General features: G+C 63.9%; 1 protein-coding gene across 1 annotated transcript; it reads left to right on the top strand.

The window, feature by feature from the left end:
* The first annotated feature begins 119 nt into the window (after positions 1 to 119).
* LOC309435894 (uncharacterized protein) lies at positions 120 to 22,041 on the top strand. Its single transcript, XM_082044635.1, has 12 exons — positions 120 to 272; positions 428 to 826; positions 1,611 to 1,737; positions 3,706 to 3,819; positions 3,988 to 4,098; positions 6,032 to 6,947; positions 13,393 to 13,591; positions 14,349 to 14,723; positions 15,817 to 15,943; positions 16,585 to 16,698; positions 17,534 to 17,788; positions 19,600 to 22,041. The coding sequence occupies exons 1-12, from the start codon at positions 249 to 251 to the stop codon at positions 20,694 to 20,696; spliced, it is 3,858 nt and encodes a 1,285-aa protein (XP_081900761.1). The 5' UTR covers positions 120 to 248; the 3' UTR covers positions 20,697 to 22,041.
* The last annotated feature ends 591 nt before the right edge of the window (positions 22,042 to 22,632 follow it).

Raw genomic sequence — 22,632 nt, 5'->3', positions numbered from 1 at the left:
GGCGCCGCGCGGATTGGCCGAGCCGCCACCCAATCAGCGCGCGGTCGGGGCTGCGGCGCTGACGGCCGTTCCCTCCCGGTGAGCGGCGGTCCGCCCCGCCGCTAGGTGTCGCCGCGGCCCCGCCCGCCGCCGCTCCCAGCGTGCCCCGCGCTCTCGGCATGGCCGCTCTGCCCCGCCGCTGCTGAGGAGGCGCCGCCGCCGCCCGCCCCGCTTCGCTCCGCTGCCCCCGCCGCCGCACCCGCTGGGCCATGGCCGACTGGGCCCCCGCTCAGGTAAGCGCCGCCGCCGCCTCCCCGCCCTCCCCTTCCCCCGCAGCCGCCGCCCCCCGGCCCGGCCCCGTCTACCGCCCCCCCGCGCCTGCGGCCTCTCGGCGCCGCTCCCCCCGCGGCCCGGCCGGCGGAACCAGGCCCCGTGTGTGCGCCCGCAGGAGCTGGACTGGAGGATGGAGTCGCAGGAGCTGGCCCTGGAGCCGCCGCTGGCCGCCCCCGAGCAGAGCCCCGGCGCCCAGCCCGAGTCCCCGGCCGCCGAGCTCTCCCTGACGCTGGTCACCGAGATCCAGACCGTGGACAGGAAGGTGGACACGCAGGCCGCCCAGCTCATGAACCTGGAGGGCAGGATGAGGATGGCGGAGACCAAGCTGATCGGCTGCGAGAAGACGGCGGTGGAGTTCGGGAACCAGCTGGAGAGCAAGTGGACAGCGCTGGGCACCCTCATCCAGGAGTACGGGCAGCTGCAGCGGCGCCTGGAGAACATGGAGAACCTGCTGAAGAACAGAAACTTCTGGATCCTGCGGCTGCCCCCCGGGGCGAAGGGGGACGTCCCCAAGGTAACGGTGTCCCCTGTCTGGTTGTTTTTCTGCGTGTTCCCTGTATTCACAATGCAGCTTCCCTGTGGCGGTGTCGTCTTGGGGCACCAGACTCACCTCAGGGCTCAAAACAGCGGCCAAAGGGTCAGGAGGATCAGCTCAGGACAAAAGAGACCTTGAGGTGCTGGAGTGAGTGCAGAGAAGGGAACGGAGCTGGTGAGGGGCTGGAGCACAAGTGTGATGGGAGCGGCTGAGGGACCTGGGGGGTTCAGCTGGAGAACAGGAGCTGAGGGGAGACAGGGACACAAAGAAACGGCCTCAAGTTGCGCCAGGGGAGGTTGAGGTTGGATCTGGGAACAATTTCTTCCCCAAAGGGCTGTGGGGCATTGGAACAGGCTGCCCAGGGCAGTGCTGGAGTCACCATCCCTGGAGGGCTGGACAGACGGACATGAGGTTCTCAGGACATGGGGCAGTGCCAGGGCTGGGGGAATGCTTGGACTCGATGATCTTGAGGGGCTTTTCCAACCAAAACGATTCTCTGATGAGTGCAGGTCCCCTTGCGTTAGTTACGCACAAGGCTCAGCCCCGTGTGCCCGCCCGGGTTTGGTAACGGCCCCAGTTCCTCTTCAGAGGCTGAACCGCTCAGAAATGAAGCGAGGAAGAGTCTGTGCCAGGCGCTGTGCGCAGGACGTCGCCCACGCGGAACCGTCTTGTGCAGCCCTTGAGGATTTTGAATGATAAAACATCCCCTGGGTGTTTTCTTCGGGAAACAAAACAACCAAGCGTACGGTGCCTCTAATTGCAGGTCCCCGTGGCGTTCAATGATGCTTCGTTTAACTTCGAGGAGGAGGATTGGAAGAGCCTGAACGAGTGGCAGAAGGAGCTCTACAGGCACATCATGAAAGGAAACTACGAGGCCGTCATCTCGATGGGTAAAGATGAGCAGGGCTTCAGCTGCCACAGGTTTTCCCAGACGGGAACTGCAGCTGCACCTGCGGGACTGGGGAGTGGAGAGGGTGTGTGGGGTGGGAATTAGTTCAGTTTGACAGTGATGGATGTCCCCAGTGTCACCGCAGTGACCACAGCTCCCTGATGGTCTCTGTGCGTGAGCACTTGGGTTGTGAGGAGGAGTGAGAGGAGGGAAACCCGGAGCACAGGACACACATGGAGCTGCTGGAGAGGGGCCAGAGGAGCCCCAGGAATGACCCGAGGCTGGAACAGCTCTGCTGGGCACAGGCTGAGAGAGTTGGGGTGTCCAGCTGGAGAAGAGAAGCTCTGGGAGACCTTAGTGCGGCCTCTCTGTGCTTAAAAGGGGCCCATAAGAAAGATGGGACAGACTTTTGAGCAGGGCATGTTGTGACAGGACAAGGGTGATGGTTTAAACTAAAGGAGGGGGATTCAGGCCGGACATGAGGAAGGAATTGTTGCCCTGAGGGTGGTGAGAGCCTGGCCCCGGTACCCAGAGAGGGGGTGGATGAACCATCCCTGAGCCATCCCAGGCCAGGCTGGACGGGGCTCTGAGCACCCTGAGCTGGTGACGATGTCCCTGTCATGGCAGGGGGGGCACTGGGGGCTGGGAAGGTCCTTTCAACCCAAACTGTTCTGATTCTGTGGTTCTGAGACAGGGAAGGGGGAGTTCATCACGCGAAGCTCCCCAGATCCACTGCGCTGGGTGCCTCCGCCTGCTCGCTGCTCAGTACCTGGCAGCAGAGGGGTGTCCTGCCCCCCAGCTTCCTTCCAGCCCCCTCTGTCTGTCCCCCCTGCTTCTCAGCCTTCTGTGGGGGAGAAACGTGAGGTTTGGCAGCTGCGTCCATGCTCTGTCTGACCGCGGCCTCAGCCCAGGAACGTTTCTTGCGCAAGCGGTTGCGATATCTGCTCCTGGATTGCCGGGGAGAAGCAGCTGGCTCAGGGCAGCGCATTTGCAGCCGAACAAGCATTCTGTGCTCGCTCCATCCCATCCCGGCTGCAGGGATTCCCTGCGGGGGGACGCGTTCCCTTCACAGATACCTGCGTGTTGTGAGAAATGATTTTGCTGTGGCTGCACACCAGTGCAGAGCGACAGCTCCCCCTGTGCTGTGCAGGCCCAATTCAGGCCTTTTGTCCTGGTTTGGTTTGGTTTGGTTTGGTTTTTTTTCACATTTCTTCCTCTGTTTTTTTGGGTGTTTTTGGACAGAGGTTTTCTGCCGTCCCTGTGCCAGGGACAAAGCTGAAGGATAAATACTGCCCGCCCCATTCTGTTTACAAACCAATCCTGCATCCTGTGCTGGAGGCGCAGGAGCGCCACAGTCCCGCCGAAGGGGATCTGTGGGTCTGAGCTTAGATTCTAAGCCTGAGCTTAGAAAAACCTACCTGTGCTTCATCTGAAGGTTTCCTTTGAGCGATGAGGTTTAGGGGTTCAGCCCTCGCAAAGGCGAACGGCTCCACAGCGGTGGGAACGAGCGCCCAGAGCTCGCGCTGGTTTGGAGATGAAGTTTTGCGCTCCCCGCCCCGGGAGAGATGGTGACTGTCCCCTTTCCCCCACCCACGTCCACGAGCAGCCGCTGAGTCGGATGAGTGGGACGGAGCGGCCCTGGCTGGAGGGAACCGCCTGGGGAGGGCACTTCCCCCGCGGCCGCTGTGACAGCTCTGCCGCTGTCCCCGAGCTGGAGTCCCCTTTGCAATGGATCTGCGGACCTTAGCGGAGCGAGGAGGAGGAAGGAAGCCTGGAGGTAAGCATAGCCGCGGTTCCTCCTACCCCAGGGCCCGGGTGAGCGGTGCAGAGAGCAGCTTCTTGAGCCTCTCCTTCCGTCCCCGTCACCTCCAGCAGCGCAGGAAGGTTGTTGGGCGAAGGCTGGAGAGTCTCTCCCATGCGAGGGTGAAGGAAATGCTCTGATCCTCCTTGTTTTTTCTTTTACGTGCAGATGCTGCCATTTCGAAGCCCGACCTCCTGTCCCGCATTGAGCAAGGCGAGGATCCCAACGCGGAGGATCAGGATGACTCGGAGGGAGGAGAAACCCCCACAGAGCCCAGCACCGGTGAGCCACCCGGTTCCTGGGCCGCGGCGGGAGGTGATGAGCGGACATGTGGCTCCCAGCGCTCTCCTGCTCACCTCTTCTGTTGCTTTTCTTACCCGCTGTGACCATCTCTCCTGAAATAAAGCAGGCACGAGCGTAAACTCCTGTTGTTCTCTCTATTGCACACAGAGTTTTCCTTTCCTGGTCCCAATGACAGCTCGTGGAGTAAATACGAAGACACCCTGGTCGAAAGCCACGAGGGCTCCGAGGAAGAGGAGAGCATGGAGGTCCCTGGTAGCTGTGAGTGATGGCGCAGAGCTGGGCCCCGCGCTGCGCGGCGGGCAGGGGAAGCGGGCAGGGGTTTTTGGGGTTGCCGGGGTGGGCTGCGCTCACTGGGGGCTCTGCCGGGCTGCCCTCGGGGCTCAGGGCCGGCGGCCGAGGCAGGCGGATCCGCGCGTGCGGCACACGAGCGGTACCGGCAGCCGGGGCTGGCGGGGGCTGCGCATCGCCCGTGCGGTGCCGCCGCACGCGGTCAGGTCGTGTGTTTGGGCAGCCTCGGCGCGGAGCTGCGCGGGAGCGAGCTTCATGGTGTGGGCAGCAGAGCTCTTGGAGTCTTTTCCAGATGTGTAAAGCGATATTTCTCACAGCTTTCTCTGTCGGGCTGCTCGTGGCGCAGCACTTGTGGCCTTGTCACCGCCCGTCGCTCCGGGTCCCTGCTCTGGAACACGGGGACTTGTGAGCCGCGTTGGGACGCGTCCCTCGCTGGACGTGCCTCTGGCTTCCCGGTCCCGTTCTCACAGCAGCTCAGCTCTCCTGGCCGATGCTGGCCCAGAGCTTCAGCCTGACACAAACCGAGCGGCCCGTTTTCAAGCTGCACGTTTAGACATCTAGGGAAGGGATGAGCAGACAAAGCCCGTGATAGCGCTGAGCAGTCTGCTCTGGGCGCACAAATGCTCAGCACAGTGTCACCCGTGGTTTTCAGCCCTTTTCTCATGTCCCCAGGTCCTTCGGGCGCTTTTCAGGGTCCTTGGCAGTCACTTTGAGTTACCATTTATGCCATGGGGCATCCTCTGGCAGTACAAGCCCAGAAGAAAGAGGTTTTATTCCCTACTCTTCATTTTTTTTTGCCTTTACCCTAAAGCACATTTTAAAGACCTGTTCTGCTTTGCTTCCTGCTGAGGAACACACTCTTTGTCTAGCTCTGTGTAGACACCTTGTCATACTGTCCGAGCTTTCCCAAGGAGTCTTTATTGGTGATGTGGATGAGGGGAGGGAGCGCACCCCCAGTGAGTTTGCAGACACAGCGGGTTGGGTGGGAGTGTTGATCTGCGTGAGGGCAGGAGGCTCCACAGAGAAATCTGGACCAGCTGGATCGATGGGCTGAGCCCAGTTTTCTGAGGGTCACCAAGGCCACGTGCCGGGTCCTGCACTTGGGTCACAACAACCCCATGGACGCTGCAGCTGGGGAACAGCGGCTGGAGAAGGCCCTGGGGGTGTTGGTGCCAGCGGCTGAACATGAGCCAGTGGGTGCCCAGGTGGCCAAGAGGCCACCAGCATCCTGGCTGGGACCAGCACCGGTGTGGCCAGCAGGCCCAGGGCAGCGACCGTCCCTGTGCTGGGACCTGGGGAGGCCAAACCGCAAATCCTGGGGGCAGTTCTGGGCCCCTCACGCCAAGAAAGGCCTTGAGGTGCTGGAGCGAGTGCAGAGAAGGGAACGGAGCTGGTGAGGGGCTGGAGCACAAGTGTGATGGGAGCGGCTGAGGGACCTGGGGGTTCAGCTGGAGAACAGGAGCTGAGGGGAGACAGGGACACAAAGAAACGGCCTCAAGTTGCGCCAGGGGAGGTTGAGGTTGGATCTGGGGAACAATTTCTTCCCCAAAGGGCTGTGGGGCATTGAACAGGCTGCCCAGGGCAGTACTGGAGTCACCATCCCTGGAGGGCTGGACAGACGGACATGAGGTTCTCAGGACATGGGGCAGTGCTAGATTTAGGTTACGGTTGGAGTTGATGAGCTTGATGGTCTTTTTCAGCCTAAATCGTTCTATAATTCCACATCAAAGTCCTTTGGCTTTGTTTCCATCCCCGTACCGGTTGGCGGCTCCGAGCCGGGACTGCAGCCCCGTAGTGCCCGGAGCGTGTGGCGCAGAGGCCACCTCTGCCCTGAGAGCTGCAGTCTGAGTAATGAGGCTGTTCTTATCTCAAAGAAATGACACGAATGTCTCTGCTCTGCCAGATGAACAGCAGTGTGACGACGAAGATCCCGAAAGCCTCAAGCTCTCCGAGTCCTTGTCAGGAAAGTGGGAAGAAATTTTCTCGAGCCCGGAAGAAGAGATGAAGCCAAGCGGCAAGAACCGCAGCGGATCGGCCCCGCAGCAGAGAACCGCGACGGGCAACGGGCTGAGGCGTTCCACTCGCCGCGGGAGGGACTCGGCCAAGAAGGACGTTCCCGAGGACGTGGCCGCGGTGGAGGGGCCGTACATCTGCTGCGAGTGCGGGCAGAGCTTCCTGGACAAGGAGCTCTTCACCGCCCACCAGAAAGCGCACGCGGACGAGGAGGCCTGCACGTCGCTGGAGCACGGGGACGCCTTCCGGCAGAAAGCCAAAGCCACCCCTACGAAAGCCCAAGGGCCCTCCCGCTCCAAACCCTCCAAGCGCCCCGACGGGGAGAAGAGCTCCGGTTTCAAGTACGGCTTCGTCCGGCACCAGGTGAACAACACGGTGGAGAGGCCCTACACCTGCTCGCAGTGCAAGGAGAGCTTCAGCCTGGAGGTCAGCCTGATCCTGCACCAGAAGCTGCACACCGGCAAGGGCGACGGGCCGCTGACGTGCACCTACTGCGGGAAGGACTTCCGAGACCTCTCCAAAGCCATCCGGCACCAGCGCATCCACACCGGCGAGCGGCCCTACCAGTGCACGGCCTGCGGCAAGAGCTTCATCCGCCGCGACCACCTCATCAAACACTGGCGGGTCCACACCGGGGAGACCCCCTACCAGTGCCCCGTCTGCGGGAAGCATTTCCGCTACAAAGAGTCTCTCAACTGCCACCAGAAGATCCACTCCCGCAACCCGCAGCCCATGGAGGATTCGCAGCACAGTCTGGAGTCGGCGACCCAAACCGGCCATTTGTGCGTGAAAAAAGAAACTAAGGAGTAGCGGCCGGCGGGGGCCGGGCCGGAGGCGCTCGCGGTGACGGTGACGGTCGAGCAGGTGGATGTGCAGCGTGGTGGGAGGTGAACTCGTATCGCAGCTAATCCATGTGGTCATGCTAACCAAGCCCGCTTTGTCGAAGCAGCAAAGCAATTCCTCTTAAAAAAACACACAAACTCTGAAGGGGCGGCCCAGGCACCTCTTGGAGCCCGCGGGGTGACGTGGGACTTCGCGGCGGCCCGGGCGCATCCCGGCTGTCCCGACGCAGGGTGGGATCTTCGCCTGTAGAGAAGAACCCCGAGCGCTTCTCCGGGGTGCGTATTTAGCAGGTGTTTCCCCACCAATCTTTGTGCATACTCGGGAGTGCCGAGCTTTCGCTTTCTTCTTTCCGCTCCTTTCACACGGCGAGGCCGGAGGCGCCGGGGAGGGCAGGACGGTGCCGGTGCCCGTTCCCGGTGCCCGTTCCCAGTGCCGATCGCGGTGCCGCTCCCCAGCGCCTTGTCGCGTTCCCAAGGGCAGCGCCGCGCTGCAAGGCCAGGGCTGGGACGAACCGAGCGAGGCAGAGAGGTGGGTTAGGGGCACGGTGTAGGGTTTGTCAGAGGTGGAAGAGCCGAGAGCGGCAGAGCGAGGTGAGGAGAAGCAGGTGCAGGAGGACAGTTGGGCAGGAGAAGGGGCTGAGGAGGAGGGAAGGGCACGTGCGGGGTGCAGTTGGGTCGCTCGCCCGCGGAGGACGCGTCTCTGTTCTTTGGAAGGATTTTTCGGGTACCAGCCGCGTTGTCGTTTCCCTCGGCCCGAGGGAGCGGAGCCGCTGGTCCTCACACGGACTCCTGTCAATGAAGGTGATTTTATTGCTCTTTTTTAACTGGGTTTGGTCTCACACTCAGGTAAGTCAGATGAGTGAAAGCAACTTCTCCTAACCCCTGTAAAGAGCTGTTTGGTTTTTAGTTAATCTAGAAGTGGTATATTATTATTATTATTAATTATTATTATTATTATTATTATAATACTACAAGGAAATGCGTGACACTATATTCCACAGTTGATCTAAAGCACTTAAATGTATGAGATAACTGACCAGAGTTTTTCCCGATGTCTGTGTAAATATTGGTCGAGTTCTCGGAGCTAATTGCTGTTGTTCCTGAGGTGGCTCTAAGTGGTGTCTGTGTGTCGTCAGCTGCTGGTTCGTGCTCGTGTTTTGTAATCACTTTTGTAGGTCTGTCAATACAGTGTTTTCCGTTCCGAAGCCCGTCTGGGGTGTGTGGTCGCAGCCCGGCTCCCTTCGCCCCCCTCGCTGTTTCGTCCTTGCTCGCCCCCCGTGCGTGACACCTGCAGCACTTTGCCCAGCACCCGCCTGGTGTTTATTAGCGTTTTCCAGGTAATATGCAGAACTAATGAACCGCACAAGCCGAGCGGGCTCTGCTCAAGCCTGTTACTGTCTGTGCTGAGCATCCGGGGCGCCGGGGCCGGCAAACCGAGCTGCTCGGTGCGGCACCGGGCCTGCTGTGGCCCATGTCTGGCGTTTGGGCTTCGTGTTTTTAAGCTTTTTCTCTGCTACCGCGAGGGCCGGCAGCAGGCGCTTCGGTTTGACGTGAGCATTATGTACCGTGGGAGGTTGTGGTGGTGGCCGGCGCTGCCGCGGGACACAGCGGGACCATCCCGTGCCGGGAGAAGCGCCGGCGCGGCTGCGGCTCTGGCAGCTCGTGGACTGGCTGCAGGGGTGAGAAGAGCCCCGGCGCTCTGCCGATGGTGCAGCCGCGGCGCCGGGGGTTTGTCTCTCAGCGGATGGCACGTTCTGGCAGCCCGCATCGCTGGAGGGACCTCGGCAAACGGGACCGGGCTCGTTCGTGCCCGTCGGAGCCACCGAGCCGGGCTACGCTGGGTTGGCATCGCCGCTTCCTCGCTCGCACGTACCCAAACTCTTTGTACCGCGGCTGCCAATAAACTGTTCCTGCCAGGCTTGGCCCCCGGGCAGCGCCCCGGCCCTTTGTCTCGCTGCGCCGGGGGACACTGGGGACCCGGGGCTGGGGGGACAGCGGGTGCCTGTGGTGTCCCAGGAGGGTCCTGCCCGTGCCCAGCAGCACGTCCCCCAGCGCTGTCCCGGGGTTTGTACCCATCGTGTCACCCCCGCCTGGCCCCGGGGCCGTGCCTTTGGGGGGTCACCTCTGTCCTGGGGTGTTTGTGGAGGGTGCCTGGCACAGCTCCAGCACCCTGTGTCCCACCTGTCCCCCCGTCTCCGCTCGCTGGTGTCCTGCGCTGCAGGGTGCAGGGGACACGCGGCACTTTCAGAAGCTCTGGGAGCTGGAGCGGGGGCCCCAGGCAGATCCACTGGACTCATCCCCCCGGGCAGATCCCCCCACGCTCCAAGGAACCGGGGGGGCTGGGGAGGGGACGAAGCATCGATCCAGCGCTCAAGCACAGGCTGACGCTGCTGGTGGCAGCGAGGCTGAGCACATGGAGACACCGTAAATACCCACACATGTACGTTTATGGTGTGTACATGCACTGTGTATATATATATATATATATACATGTACATACATGGCCAGGAGCCCAGATCAGACACGCAGCGCTTGCATGGACACAGCACCAGTGGCCGCATCCAGGTCGCCTCTGGCTGATCGCAATGTGGATCCGCTAGTGGGAAATAAATATGATAAATATAGATACATCTATATTTATGTATATCTAGATCTATCTCCACATGTAGAGTGTGGGTCCCTCCCAGTTCGGCTCAGCACTCCCTCTGCCCTGGGATCCCAGTCTCCCCAGTTGCACTGGGACAGCCGTGCGCCAGGGCAGTGACCTCCTGTCCCAAAGCTGCTCCTGGTGTCCCCCCCACGGCTCCCTGGGACAGCCCGGAGGGGCCTGGACAGAGGGTCCCTCATTCGGGTCGCTCTGGTGTCCCCCATTCCGCATCGCCCCTCCCTGTTTCCGCAGTCCTGAGGGTTTCCTGCCCTTCCCGTGCTCCGTGTCACCCACTTCCCCCCATTGTCACCCCGTGCCGGGGTCAGGACCGGGAGCGGGGCCGGAGGAGCTGCTGCCACGCACGGGGTGCGGCCGGGGCTGCGGGAGGGGACACGGCTGCACCGGGAGGGACGGGGGGACAGAACACAGGGACGGGATGGCGTAGGTGGGATTGGGTGGGGATGGGATGAGATGACATGGGACAGCATGGAGGGGATGGGATGGGGTGGGATGGGATAGGATGGACAGGGTGGGATTGGATGGGGATGAGGTGAAATGGGATGTGACAAGATGGATGGGATGGGATGGACAGGTTGGGATTGGTTGGGGATGGGACAAGGTGGGTGGGATGGGACAGGGCAGGGCAGGATGGGGTGGGACAGGATGGAACTGGATGCAACGGATGGGACAGAAGGGCACGGATGGGATGGACAGGGTGGGACACAACGAGACTAGACAGGATATGACAGGATGGAAGGGGACAGGGTGGAATGGGGTGGGACAGGGTGCAGTGGGACGGGACAGAACAGCACTGGGTGGGCTGAGCCAGGAGGGGGTGGGACAAGACGGGACAGGATGTGCTGCGATGGACAGGAGGGGACACAAGGAGACTGGACAGGACATGACAGGATGGGGTGGGATGAGACAGAGAATGGAATGGGACAGCATGGATGGGGCAGAACAGGGTGTGATGGGACAGGACAGGGTGCGATGGGACAGCGTGGGTGGGACAGGACAGGGCAGATGTGACAGGATGGGTGGGATGGGACAGGACAGATGTGACAGGATGGATGGGATGGGATGGGACAGGGCAGATGTGACAGGATGGATGGGATGGGATGGGACAGGGCAGATGTGACAGGATGGATGGGATGGGATGGGACAGGGCAGATGTGACAGGATGGATGGGATGGGACAGGGCAGATGTGACAGGATGGATGGGATGGGATGGGACAGGGCAGATGTGACAGGATGGATGGGATGGGACGGGACAGGGCAGATGTGACAGGATGGACGGGACGGGACAGGGCAGATGGGACAGGATGGATGGGACGGGACAGGGCAGATGTGACAGGATGGACGGGATGGGATGGGACAGGACAGATGTGACAAGATGGATGGGATGGGACAGGGCAGATGTGACAGGATGGACGGGACGGGACAGGGCAGATGGGACAGGATGGATGGGACGGGACAGGGCAGATGTGACAGGATGGACGGGACGGGACAGGGCAGATGGGACAGGATGGATGGGACGGGACAGGGCAGATGGGACAGGATGGATGGGATGGGACAGGGCAGATGTGACAGGATGGACGGGACGGGACAGGGCAGATGGGACAGGATGGATGGGACGGGACAGGGCAGATGGGACAGGATGGATGGGATGGGACAGGGCAGATGGGACAGGATGGGTGGGATGGGATGGGATGGGACAGGGCAGATGTGACAGGATGGATGGGACGGGACAGGGCAGATGGGACAGGATGGGTGGGACGGCACAGGGCAGATGGGACAGGATGGGTGGGACGGTACAGGGCAGATGGGACAGGATGGACGGGACGGGACAGGGCAGATGGGACAGGATGGACGGGACGGCACAGGGCAGATGTGACAGGATGGACGGGACGGGACAGGGCAGATGGGACAGGATGGGTGGGACGGTACAGGACGGAACGTGACCGAATGGGACGGGATGAGACAGGACGGGGGGGTCGGACAGTCGGTGCCTCCCCGCGGAGCCCCGGCCCGGCGTTGGGGGGGGGAACGGTGCCGGGGGGGGGGGTGTCGGTCTCCATGGCGACCCCGCCCTCCGGCCGCCATTTCACGGGCCCGCGGGGCCGCCGGGCGGGGGCGGGGCCGGCAGGGGGCGCTCGCGCAGCCCCGGCCATGGCGGCGCCCGACGGGGCGGGCACGGGGACCCCCAGGACCCCCGGCCTGACCCCGGCTCCTGCCGGGCCCCCCGTGTCTCCCCAGGTCCCTCCAGTCCCCCCCCGGTGCCCGGGACCCCGCGTTATCCCCAATCTGCCCAGTCCCTCCCCAGTTACCCGCACAGCCCCCCCAGTTTCCTCAGCTCCCCCTCAGTCCCGCTCAGTTGTCCTGTCAGTCACCCTCAGGCCTCCCAGTCAGCCCAGGTACCCCGAGAACAGCTCCAGTCTCCCCAGTTACCCCGAGAACAGCTCCAGTCTCCCCAGTCTCTCCCCAGTTACCCCTAGAACAACTCCAGTCTCCCCAGTTTCTCCCCAGTCAGTTCCCCCTGCGGCTGCCCCAGTTACTCCCAGATCCTCTCCAGTTAACCGCAGCCCCTCTCCATTCTCCCCCAGCCCCTCCCCAGTTGCCCCTGGTCCTTCCCCAGTTCTCCCAGTTCTCCCAGTCCTTCTCCAGTTCCCCCATTCTCTCCCCAGTTCCCTCCAGTCCCCCCAAGCTCCTCTGCAGTCCCTGCCAGTCCCTCCCCACTTCCCTCAGCCCCTCCAGTTCCCCCCAGTTCCCCTCCAGTAAACCTCCATCTCTCACCAGTTACCTCCAGTCCCTCCCCAGTTCCCCCAGCTCCTCCAGTTCCCCCCAGTCTCCCCCCAGTTCTGGCCCCTCCAGTTGCCCCCAGTTCCTCTCCAGTCACCCGCAGCTCATCCCCACTTTCCCCCAGCCCGTTCCCAGTTACTGACAGCACCTCCCAATTCCCCCCAGTTACACCCAGTCCCTCTCCAGTTCTCCCCAGTCACCCCCAGTCCTTCTCCAGTAACCTTCCATCTCCCACCAGTTACCCCAAATCTTCCCCACTTTCCCCCAGTCCTCCCCAGTTGCCCCAGTGCCTCTCCAGTTCCCCCCGTCCTCCCCAGTTGCCCCAGTGCCTCTCCAGTTCTTCCCAGTTGCCCCAGTGCCTCTCCAGTTCCCCCCAGTCCTCCCCAGTTGCCCCAGTGCCTCTCCAGTTCCCCCCAGTTGCCCCAGTGCCTCTCCAGTTCTTCCCAGTTGCCCCAGTGCCTCTCCAGTTCCCCCCTGTCCTCCCCAGCTGCCCCAATTCCTGTCCAGTTCCCCGCAGTCCTCCCCAGTTCCCCCGGCCCCTCACTGCTCCCTCCCCCCCGCCTCTCCCCAGTGCCCCCCAGTTTCTCCCAGTCTCCCCGGTTCCTCCCGCAGCCCCGCGGGCCCGATCCCGGCCCCCCCCCCCGCTCCCCGGTGTGTTCCCGCGCGGCGGGGCCGGGCGGTGCCGGCGGGGGGGCCCCGACGGTGGCGCGGTGATGCCGTCGGTGCGGCAGGGGGCGCTGGGTGGCGGCGGGTGTCCCGCTCCGCCCCGCCCGGCGCGGCCCCCGGCGCGGCCCGCGCGCGGCGGCGGTGGCCCGCCCGCCCCCTGCCGGCTCGGCGGGGCAGCGGCGGGGCCGGAGCGCCCAGCGCGGAGCGGCGGAGCCGGGACCCGGAGCCGCGCTCGGTCTCTCGCCGCCGCTCCCCCCCCCCGCCCCCCGGTCCCGTTCCCTTCCCTCCCCCGGCCGGGTCGGGCCGGGCCGCGCCCCGCCCCGCCGCACCGCCCCGCCGCGCCCCCGCCCCGCCGCGCCGCGCCACCCCGGGCCCAGCCCGATGCCCGGCGGCGGGCGGAGGTGAAGCAGCGAGCGGGCGCTGGATCCTCCCGGCCGCGGCCCCCGGGGCCCCGGGCAGGGAACAAAGGGCCATGGCCGAGGGGGCTCCCGCTCAGGTAAGGACGCCCGCCGCCGCGCCCCGCCCGCCCGCCGCGGCTCGCGGCCCGGCCCGGCGCCCGAGGGCCGCACGTCGGGGCGGGCCGCGCCGTCGGGGCCGCGGCGGGAGGCGGCGGGCGGGGGCCGGGGGGCCGGCGGGGGCTGTCAGCCGGCGGGGCCGCGGCCGCCCCCCCGGGGGGACGGGCAGGGCCGGCGGCGGCGCGGGCAGCCCCGGGGGGGCGGCGCGCCCGGGCCAGGCCGGGCCGGGCCTCTGCGGCCGGCGGCGCCCGAGCTGCCGTCGGGGCCCGGGCCTGCCCGTCCCGCCGCCCCCCCCCGCCCCGGCGGCCGGGCCCTGCGGGTCGGGGAGAGCCGCCCGCCGCCCCCGAGACAGAGCCCGCTCCCGGGGACAGAGCCCCCCCCGCTCCCGGGGACAGAGCCCCCCCCGGTGACAGAGCCCCCCTCCCCGGTGACAGCCCCCCCCTCCCCGGTGACGGAGCCCCCGCTCCCCGGTGACAGACCCTGCTCCCACTGACAGGCCGCCCCCCTGCCCGTGTCACCGCCCGGTCCCCATGGCGACGGGGCGTCCTTGTCCTGACAGCGCTCCCCAGGGTGTCCCATCTCCGTGCCCATGGCAACGGGGCTCTGCTGTCCCCTGTCACCTCCCCAGCGTCACCCGCGGTGCCGGGGCTGTGGGACGCTCACCCCAGCGGGGACACGGGGACATCCCTGCCCCCCGGGTGTCCCCGGGGGTGCCCTGACCCCAGCGTGTGCCCGCAGGAGCCGGTGCTGCCGCCGCGCTGCCCCTCGCCCCCGCGGCCCGAGCGCACCTCGGAGCGGGAGACGCAGACGGCCGAGCTGTCCCTGACGGTGGTGGCGGCCGTGCAGGCGGTGGAGAGGAAGGTGGACTCGCACTCCACCCGCCTGCTGGACCTGGAGGGTCGGACGGGGATGGCCGAGAAGAAGCTGATCGACTGTGAGAAGACGGCGGCGGAGCTGGGGAACCAGCTGGAGAGCAAGTGCGCGGCGCTGGGCACCCTCATCCAGGAGTACGGGCTGCTCCAGCGGCGCCTGGAGAACATGGAGAACCTGCTGAAGAACAGAAACTTCTGGATCCTGCGGCTGCCACCAGGCAGGAAGGGGGAAGTCCCCAAGGTAACGGTGTCCCGGGTCTGCACCCGAAATGCTCCCATGGGGGGCAGGACGGGGAGATGTGGGTGAGCGGGGACGGCCCTGGCGCAGGTGAGGTCACTTGTCACCGGAGCCTTCCCGGCATCTCCTGCGGTGGGAGATGGACCCGAGGGGACGTCCCCCCATCCTCTGGCTGGAGGTTTCCGTTCTGCATCACCACACTGTGCACCCTGGGAGCGATTTACTCTATTTATTGAGAGAGAAACCCCGCAGATTTGATGGTTCTTTTTTACCACCCTGGTGCTGCCCTGGGGGTCTCGTGGGCTGGGGAAGGGGCAAGCGGGAACCTCTGGGGTTTAGGGGGACATGCCGAGCTCCCTGCGCTCCCGTTGGGCTGAGCCGAGCGGCAGGAGGAGCCCACCAGCAACGTGGGGCTCAGACCTCCTTTCCACATCCCACTCACCGAAGGGTTTGCAGATGGGACACGGCAAAGCCAACATCGCCGCTTCATCGGAGAGAGCGGAGGGGTCTGGAGGAGGGGGGTTCACACCCTGGCACCCCTCAGTGAATCAGGGAGCAGAAGCCGAGCAAAGCCCAGCTCGCGCATCCTGAATTTATCCCTAAGAAATGATCACTCAGCAAACAGGCTCGAAGCAGGCAGGCTGCTCCCAGCCACTGCGCACGCAGTAACTGGGGAGAACTGGGAGCCCCGCAGCCTGGGGAGGGTTTTCCCCCGAGTTCTGGGGTAACTGAATCTGGGGTTTTACGTCAGCTCATCAATAGAGATGAGATCCAGCCCTAGCGCCCGATTTTATCTCCTTCGCGCTCCCCCCAGGGACCAGCCCCGGTCACCACTGCTGGTGCGGGACCCAGAGCAGGAGGTCGGTGTCGTTTGGGGAAATCGCGGTTTGGGCTCAGCACCAGGAACTGGCCGCTTGCCTGAGACCTTTAATCTCATAGAAATACGTGTTCGGGAGTTGTTTTAAATATAAAACCCAACTTGTTGATGGCCTTGAAGCAGCTGGAGCCCGGCGCGAGCTGCTGGCGCTGGAGATAACGCGCGGGCTCCGGGGGAGGGAGGCGGCCGCGACAGCCCCGGTGCTCCTTGTGGTCGCAGGTGCCGGTGACGTTTGACGACGTGTCCGTCTACTTCAACGCCAAGGAATGGGAGAAGCTGGAGGAGTGGCAGAAGGAGCTCTACAAGAACGTGATGAAGGGGAACTACGAGTCGCTCATCTCCCTGGGTAAGGACGGCGGGTTCTCCAGGGCTGCCCGTGGGTTTGGGCACCTCCTGACTCCTCAAAGATCCCCTTGAGACCCAGGTGCTTCGTTTTACATGGAGAATTGAGAGCACAGGAGGTTGCAGAGCTCCCAAAGCGCCTTGCAGCCGGAGTTACTGGGTGAAACACCAGCCCCTTCCCCGGCCGTGGCTCTTGGAAGGGCTTCCCGTCCTCTCCGGGGTCTGCAGCGGGTACCGGCCCACGCTGCCCTGCAGAGGAAACCTTTGTGCAGGGGAACGTTGTCCGATGGGGTCTGAGCTTCACTCCTTTGGGGTGAGGCCGCAGGGGAAGCTCTGGCTCTGCTGGGGCCAGAGGTGAAATGCTTGTGGCTTCAGGAGAGCCAGGAATTTGACCGAGAAGTTCTAAAGCGCCGCCAGAAAAACACGCGCGTTGGGTTTGTGCTCGAAGGCGGCACCTCGGCTCCTGCTCCGTGAATCTCTGCTCCAGGGGTCCCCCCTGCCCGCAGCACCCACTTTTCTGCCCGCAGCCCCTCTGTCCGTGTTCCTGAGTGTCTTCCCCCTTTTCCCCCGGGCGCTGGGGGGATGTAGAAGCCAACATTCAAATTTCCTGTGCACTAATCCCTCCGTCCCTCTGTCTCTCAACAGACTATGCAATTTCCAAACCTGGCGTTCTGTCTCAGGTTGAGCAAGGAGAGGAGCCGCGGGTCAGGGCCGAGCAGGACTTGGAGGAGAGCGAGATCATGACCGACGCCACCGCAGGTGAGACGGGTGGCGTTCGGAGCGCTGCGGCCCCGAGGCTGCAGCAGCTGCTTCCAGGCGCTGCTCCCGAGGTTGTCAGGAGGAGCCCTGCAGGTCTGGCTGATTAGAGATGTGACGTCCAGGTACCGCGCAGCATATAAACCAGGGCAAGCGGAGCCCGGAGAGCTGGGCGCTGTCGGCGAGGGAAACGTCTGCAACCAGAGCGGGTCCACGGGGAGCCGGTGTGCCCGGCAAGAAAGGGGCATCGGGGCCCGTTGGGAAAACCCCAGACATGCCCCTCAGCCCCTCTGGTTGTGCGGGGCGTGCCCGGGTTTGTCCTTGGAGCATCTTCCCCAGGCAGGACAGCTGCACCCATCCTGTGCGCAGGGACCCGCGGTGCTGAGGGGTTTCTCCAGGGACCCCAAATCCCGCAGCGACTCCTCTGAGATAAGGGGGGCTGGTGGGGAGATAAGGTGTCCTAGAAGGGATGGGCTCCACTGTGGGTCTCTGGCTCAGGCTGCAGACATGGGGTCGCTCCAACCTTGTGCTCTTGGTCACGAGGGTCATGAGGTTAAATGGGGACCAACGGGAGGAGAAGAATGACGTGCTGCTCGCAGGGAGTTGAGCGCAGCGCTGTGCCCGGGGGGGTGCTGGGCTGCAGGCGCCGAGACCCTGTGGCTGCGGAGCATCCCGAGCGAGAGGCAGCGGTGGGGCAGGGGTGGCTGAAGGGGGAGCAGAAGCGCCCGAGCCCGTGAACCCCCTGCGGGACCAGCGGAGCCGGCGGGGATCGTCGCGAGCGGTTTCTCGGTGGTGGCTCCTGGGCGTGATTGTGGGCGGGAATCTCTCTTTGCCGCAGCTGGTATCAGGGTTGTGATCAAAACGGAGGAGCTCCTTCCCGAAGACAGCCCCGAGAACGCCGAGCTGCGCGGGATGTCGGGGCAGTCGGAGGGCAGCTTCCAGAGCCCGGACGAGGAGGCCGCCTGCGAGAGCCCCTACGGCTCCGTGTCCCCCCCGAGGGACCTGCCGGGAACCAGCCTGGGCGACTCCTCCGAGTACGGAGCCGATTTCAACGAGATCCAGAGAGTGATTGTTCACCACGGGAGCTGCACGGGTGAGACTTGTGGCTCATCATGGGGGCTGGAGGCCCAGGAGGGGCTGCGGTGGGTCAGGCAGTGGTGGGGAATGAAAGAAAAAGGTTAAATCCCCCCCGAGCTGGCACCAGAAGGAAAGTTTCTGGCTGCAGCACCCTCAGGAGTAGCTGTGAGACCTGAGGCTTGGAGGAGGAGGCAGCACACGTGTGGTGGACATCAGAACGTGGTCTCTGACCTGCTCCAGAGCGAGGAGCAGCGGCCGAGTCCTCCACGGGGGTGGAAAGCCCTTGTTACACATGGAGACGGAGGAAAGACATCTCCCAGTGAGCCCGAATCCCACCGCGGCAGCGGGCAGGACGCCGGCTGAGCACTCCCTAGCTGGGCACAGAGACGGGCCAGGTCCTACAGACGTGTTTTCAATAGGAAAGCACGGAGATGCGCTGGTGGGAACGGCGGGTTCCTTGTGTTCTGACGGGTTTGCGATGGTGTAACACAAATGAGAGACAGGCTCAGGCTCTTGAGATCCTCCTCAACCCATCTCAGGATCCTGTGGTCTCCTGACGGTTTTCCAAAGGAAAGCGGCCAAGCCACCAGCATTTGAGAGCCGGCACGTCGGCTGCCGCGCGGGGCCCGGCCGGCGGGCTGCGCCGGAGCTGCAGGTGCTGGTGGCCACAGCTCGAGCAGCGGTAGCCCCGGGTCCATGCAGGGCAAGCTCCTTGCTGCGAGCACCTGGGAACGTGGGTTTTCCCCGCTGAGGGGACAGAGCCGTGGCTTTGGTGCGGCCAGGGAAAGCGCGGCTGCTCTTCCTAGGAAAGCACATAGGCCCGGCTCAAAGTCCAGCGCGGGGTGACGCGCAGGGGACCCACCACAGGCCTTTCCTCGTGGCCCTGCTGGGGCTGGTGTCACCAAACAAAGACACCAGGTCAGCTCCGGCATGGGTGACGCGCGGGGGGACCCTGATGTGCGTCCGTCTGTCCCACCGCTGTTTGCCTCTGGCAAAGACGGCGGTTCTCCCCATGCCCTGTTGTGGGGACACCGAGGCACGGGGACAGTCCCCAGCAGGGACAGGGACAGTCCCCAGCAGGGACAGGGACAGGGACAGGGACAGTCCCGGCTGGGCGCGTTGTCTGGGCAGCGGAGGGGCGGCCGGCAGCCCCGTGCCGCGTTTCCGTCGAGCGGTGCCGTGCCGGCTGCGGGGAGCGTTGCTGTAACCCAGCGAAACGGCAGCAGATGGAGCTGCTCCGAAACCACTCAGCTGCCCGAGCCCTTGCAAATCCACGGCGCTTTTGTCCCACCCTCTTGTCTTGTAGCATCATGAAACTGCAAAACCTTTTGGCAGGCGGGTCTCACCTCATGCTATGAATTAGTCTGTCCAGGAGGCGGTTTGTCTGTCCTCCCTGTTTGGGGGTGCACGGGCTCGCCTTGCCTCTGCGATAGGACGTGCTCACGTCTGCGCGGCCGCGTAGAGCAGGTGGGTGTGAACAGCTGCAGAAGCCCTTGCAGATGTTTCTGTAGCACCAGCCAGGTGTATAAAATAACGGCCTCAGGTTGCGCCAGGGGAGGTTGAGGTTGGATCTGGGAACAATTTCTTCCCCAAAGGGCTGTGGGGCATTGGAACAGGCTGCCCAGGGCAGTGCTGGAGTCACCATCCCTGGAGGGCTGGACAGACGGACATGAGGTTCTCAGGACATGGGGCAGGGACAGGGCTGGGGAACAGTTGGACTCGTTGAGCTTGAGGGTTTTTCCAACCAAAATGATTCTGTGATTCTATGATAAGAGGCCGCCCTGTCTCACCCGATGACCCTAACGCTGGTCCGCTTTTCCCCCGCAGAGGACGGGGTCGTGATCAAGACGGAGGAGGAGGAGGAGGAGGAAGACGATGCCGACCCCCTGGAGCCGTGCGCCATGTTCTCGGGCAGGAGCGAGCCGCCGCCGTTCCCCGGCCACGAGCCCGGGCTGGGCCGCGAGCCGCCGCGCGGCTCCAAAGCGGCGCCGCGGAGCCTGGCGGCCGCGCGCGTGGGGAAACCCCCGGCCTGCGAGAGGGACCCCGCGGAGATGAAACCGGCCCTCGGCCAGCAGCGGAACCGCACCCGGGAGAGACCCTACATCTGCCCCGAGTGCGGGAAGAGCTTCATGCTCAAGATCAACTTCATGATCCACCAGCGCAACCACCTCAAGGAAGGGCCCTACGAGTGCCACGAGTGCGACCTCAGCTTCCGCAACAAGCAGCAGTTCCTGCTGCACCAGCGCAGCCACACGCGCCGCGGCGTGGGGGTCCCGCGGCGCCCCGAGCACGGGCTCAAGCCCCAGGCGCGGCCGCCGCCGCCGGGCAAGCCCTACAAGTGCTCCGAGTGCGAGAGCAGCTTCAGCCACAAGTCGAGCCTCAGCAAGCACCAGATCACCCACGTCGGGGAGCGGCCCTTCACCTGCGGCGAGTGCCGGAGGAGCTTTCGCCTGCAGATCAGCCTCATCATGCACCAGCGGATCCACGCCGGCAAGAACGAGATGGCTTTTCTCTGCCCCCAGTGCGGGAAGAACTTCACGCGGCCCTCCCACCTCCTGCGGCACCAGCGGACTCACACCGGCGAGCGGCCCTACCAGTGCAGCCAGTGCGAGAAGACCTTCAGCGAGAAGTCCAAGCTCACCAACCATTACCGCATCCACACGCGGGAGCGCCCGCACGCCTGCGCCGTCTGCGGGAAGGGCTTTATCCGCAAACACCACCTCCTGGAGCACCAGCGCATCCACACGGGCGAGCGGCCCTACCACTGCAGCGAGTGCGGCAAGAACTTCACCCAGAAGCACCACCTCCTGGAGCACCAGCGGGCGCACACCGGCGAGCGGCCCTACCCCTGCACCGAGTGCACCAAGTGCTTCCGCTACAAGCAGTCGCTCAAGTACCACCTGAGGACGCACATGGGAGAGTGAGGGGCTGCCCACGGCTTCCTCTCCCTCCCCTTCCTCCCTCCATCCATCCCTCCAGCCCTCCTCCTCCTCCTCCTCCTCCTCCTCCGCTCATCTCTCCCTCCATCTCCCCCGACCCCTCACCCCCGGCTCAGGGCATGGACATCACGGAAGCTTTGTGTGGTAGCGCCGCTGCTCTGGTTGGAGACGGCTAGGTTGATTGGAAATAAATTAATTAATTAAAGCAAGCTACGCGCGGCAAAGTTCAAAGGTTCTATATATATAAAATTAACAGAAGCAGCTGATTTAGGGGGAATCCTCACCATCAAAAAAAAAAACACAAAAAAAAGGCAAACAAACCGACAACAAAAACAACCTGTACAGGGTGTTTTGCCGGAGTAGGACTCAAAACTGCTTTTTCAATCTACTGTTTGGGGTTTTTTTTTTTAATAAATGTGGAGGGACTTTTTATTTGATAAGCAAACTTAGGATCGCCGAGATATTTTTTGGTTTGTTTCGATGCTCTGTGGGGCGATTCCGGCACAGTCGCTTCTGCCCGGGAGCCGCGGAGACGCTGCCCCGGCGCGGCTCCCGGGCTGGACGCGGCGGCCGCTCGGCACGTGTGCCGAGGAGCCAGGGAGGTGAGTACGAACCAGATCCGCGTGGCGAGGAAGTTCTCCGCGTGTCTAGAATGGAAGCGCTGATAGGTGACTGCCCGGCTCTCGGGGCTGTGATGCACTCGTGGATTATAGAATAAAATACTAGTTGCAGTAAAAGAACCTTTTTCTGGTAGGACCCCATCAGCAAGGCTCCTCCAAACACTCATTTCTAGCGCTTCATCCTTCCGCAGCGGCAGACGTCTTCCCGGCGCTATGAGAGCTGCACCGATGGCACCGCCGACCGGTTTGTAGCCGCGGGGTCACGATGTACCTGCGCACGGGACGTCGCCCTGTTTAACTGCTCTTCTGCTCGCTTTGGAACGCGCGGGCAGCCCTCGGCCTCGCTGGTGGCATCAACCGCGCGCTCCCGGCGGTGAGAGCAGCGGGATCCTGCCCCGGACACAGGAGCAGGTCCTGGGCTGGCTCTGGAAACGCCTCAGCCAGGTCGGGGCTGCCCACGGGGACCGTCCGGGGTCCCTCGCCGCACCGCTGTGGCTGGAGCCGCGGTGGGTCGGTCTCCTCGCTGTCGGTTGGAGCTCTCGTCTCCACGCTCGGCTCTCCGCAGTCCCGGGTCCCGGCGCTGCGCTGGGGCTGGGCCGGCGCAGCCGAAGGGCCGTGGCGGTGACGCCAGCTCCCCGCGGCGCACACCGGGCTCCTGGAGCCGGCGTCAGATCTCGTGTTGGACGGTGGCATCAATAAACAGAGCGATGATGGGAGAAGTTGTCGGGACCTGTTAATGCCTTTGTAGAACCAAAGTCCTGGCTGCAGGACTTAGTGTGTCTATGAGCGCCTCCTACATTTGGAATTTACAGCCTCTTTTGTGCTAGAAAGCACCCGAGGGCAGGTGGGGCTGCCGAGAGCCGCCGGCCACTCACCACCGCACAGAGAAGCATTTTGGGGGCTGCCAGCGCAGGCTCCAGCCGCGGTTCCTGTGCTCCCGCTGCCGGGGGGTGTTTGACACTACCTGGGACAGTTTGGGGGGTCAGGTCACACACACAGGCTGGCGTGGGTCGGACGTGGCACAGGCTGGCGTGGGTCGGACATGGCACAGGCTGGCGTGGGTCAGACATGGCACAGGCTGGTGTGGGTCAGAGTGGCACAGGCTGGCGTGGGTCGGACGTGGCACAGGCTGGCGTGGGTCAGACATGGCACAGGCTGGTGTGGGTCGGACATGGCACAGGCTGGCGTGGGTCGGAGGTGGCACAGGCTGGCGTGGGTCGGATGTGGCACAGGCTGGCGTGGGTCGGACGTGCCACTGGCTGGCGTGGGTCAGAGTGGCACAGGCTGGCGTGGGTCAGAGT

The sequence above is a fragment of the Streptopelia decaocto genome (genome assembly GCF_964273445.1).
Source record: "Streptopelia decaocto genome assembly, chromosome: 2".
NCBI lineage: Eukaryota > Metazoa > Chordata > Aves > Columbiformes > Columbidae > Streptopelia > Streptopelia decaocto.
The sequence above is the reverse complement of the archived record's forward strand: the minus strand, read 5'-3'. Positions and strand labels throughout refer to the sequence as shown.

Excerpts from the sequence above, each read along its gene's own strand:
- LOC309435894 (XM_082044635.1), top strand. The coding sequence starts at position 249 with ATGGCCGACTGGGCCCCCGCTCAG. Across the intron at positions 273-427 it reads CCGACTGGGCCCCCGCTCAG|GAGCTGGACTGGAGGATGGA; the intron begins GTAAGCGCCGCC and ends GTGCGCCCGCAG. Across the intron at positions 16,699-17,533 it reads CATGACCGACGCCACCGCAG|CTGGTATCAGGGTTGTGATC; the intron begins GTGAGACGGGTG and ends TCTTTGCCGCAG.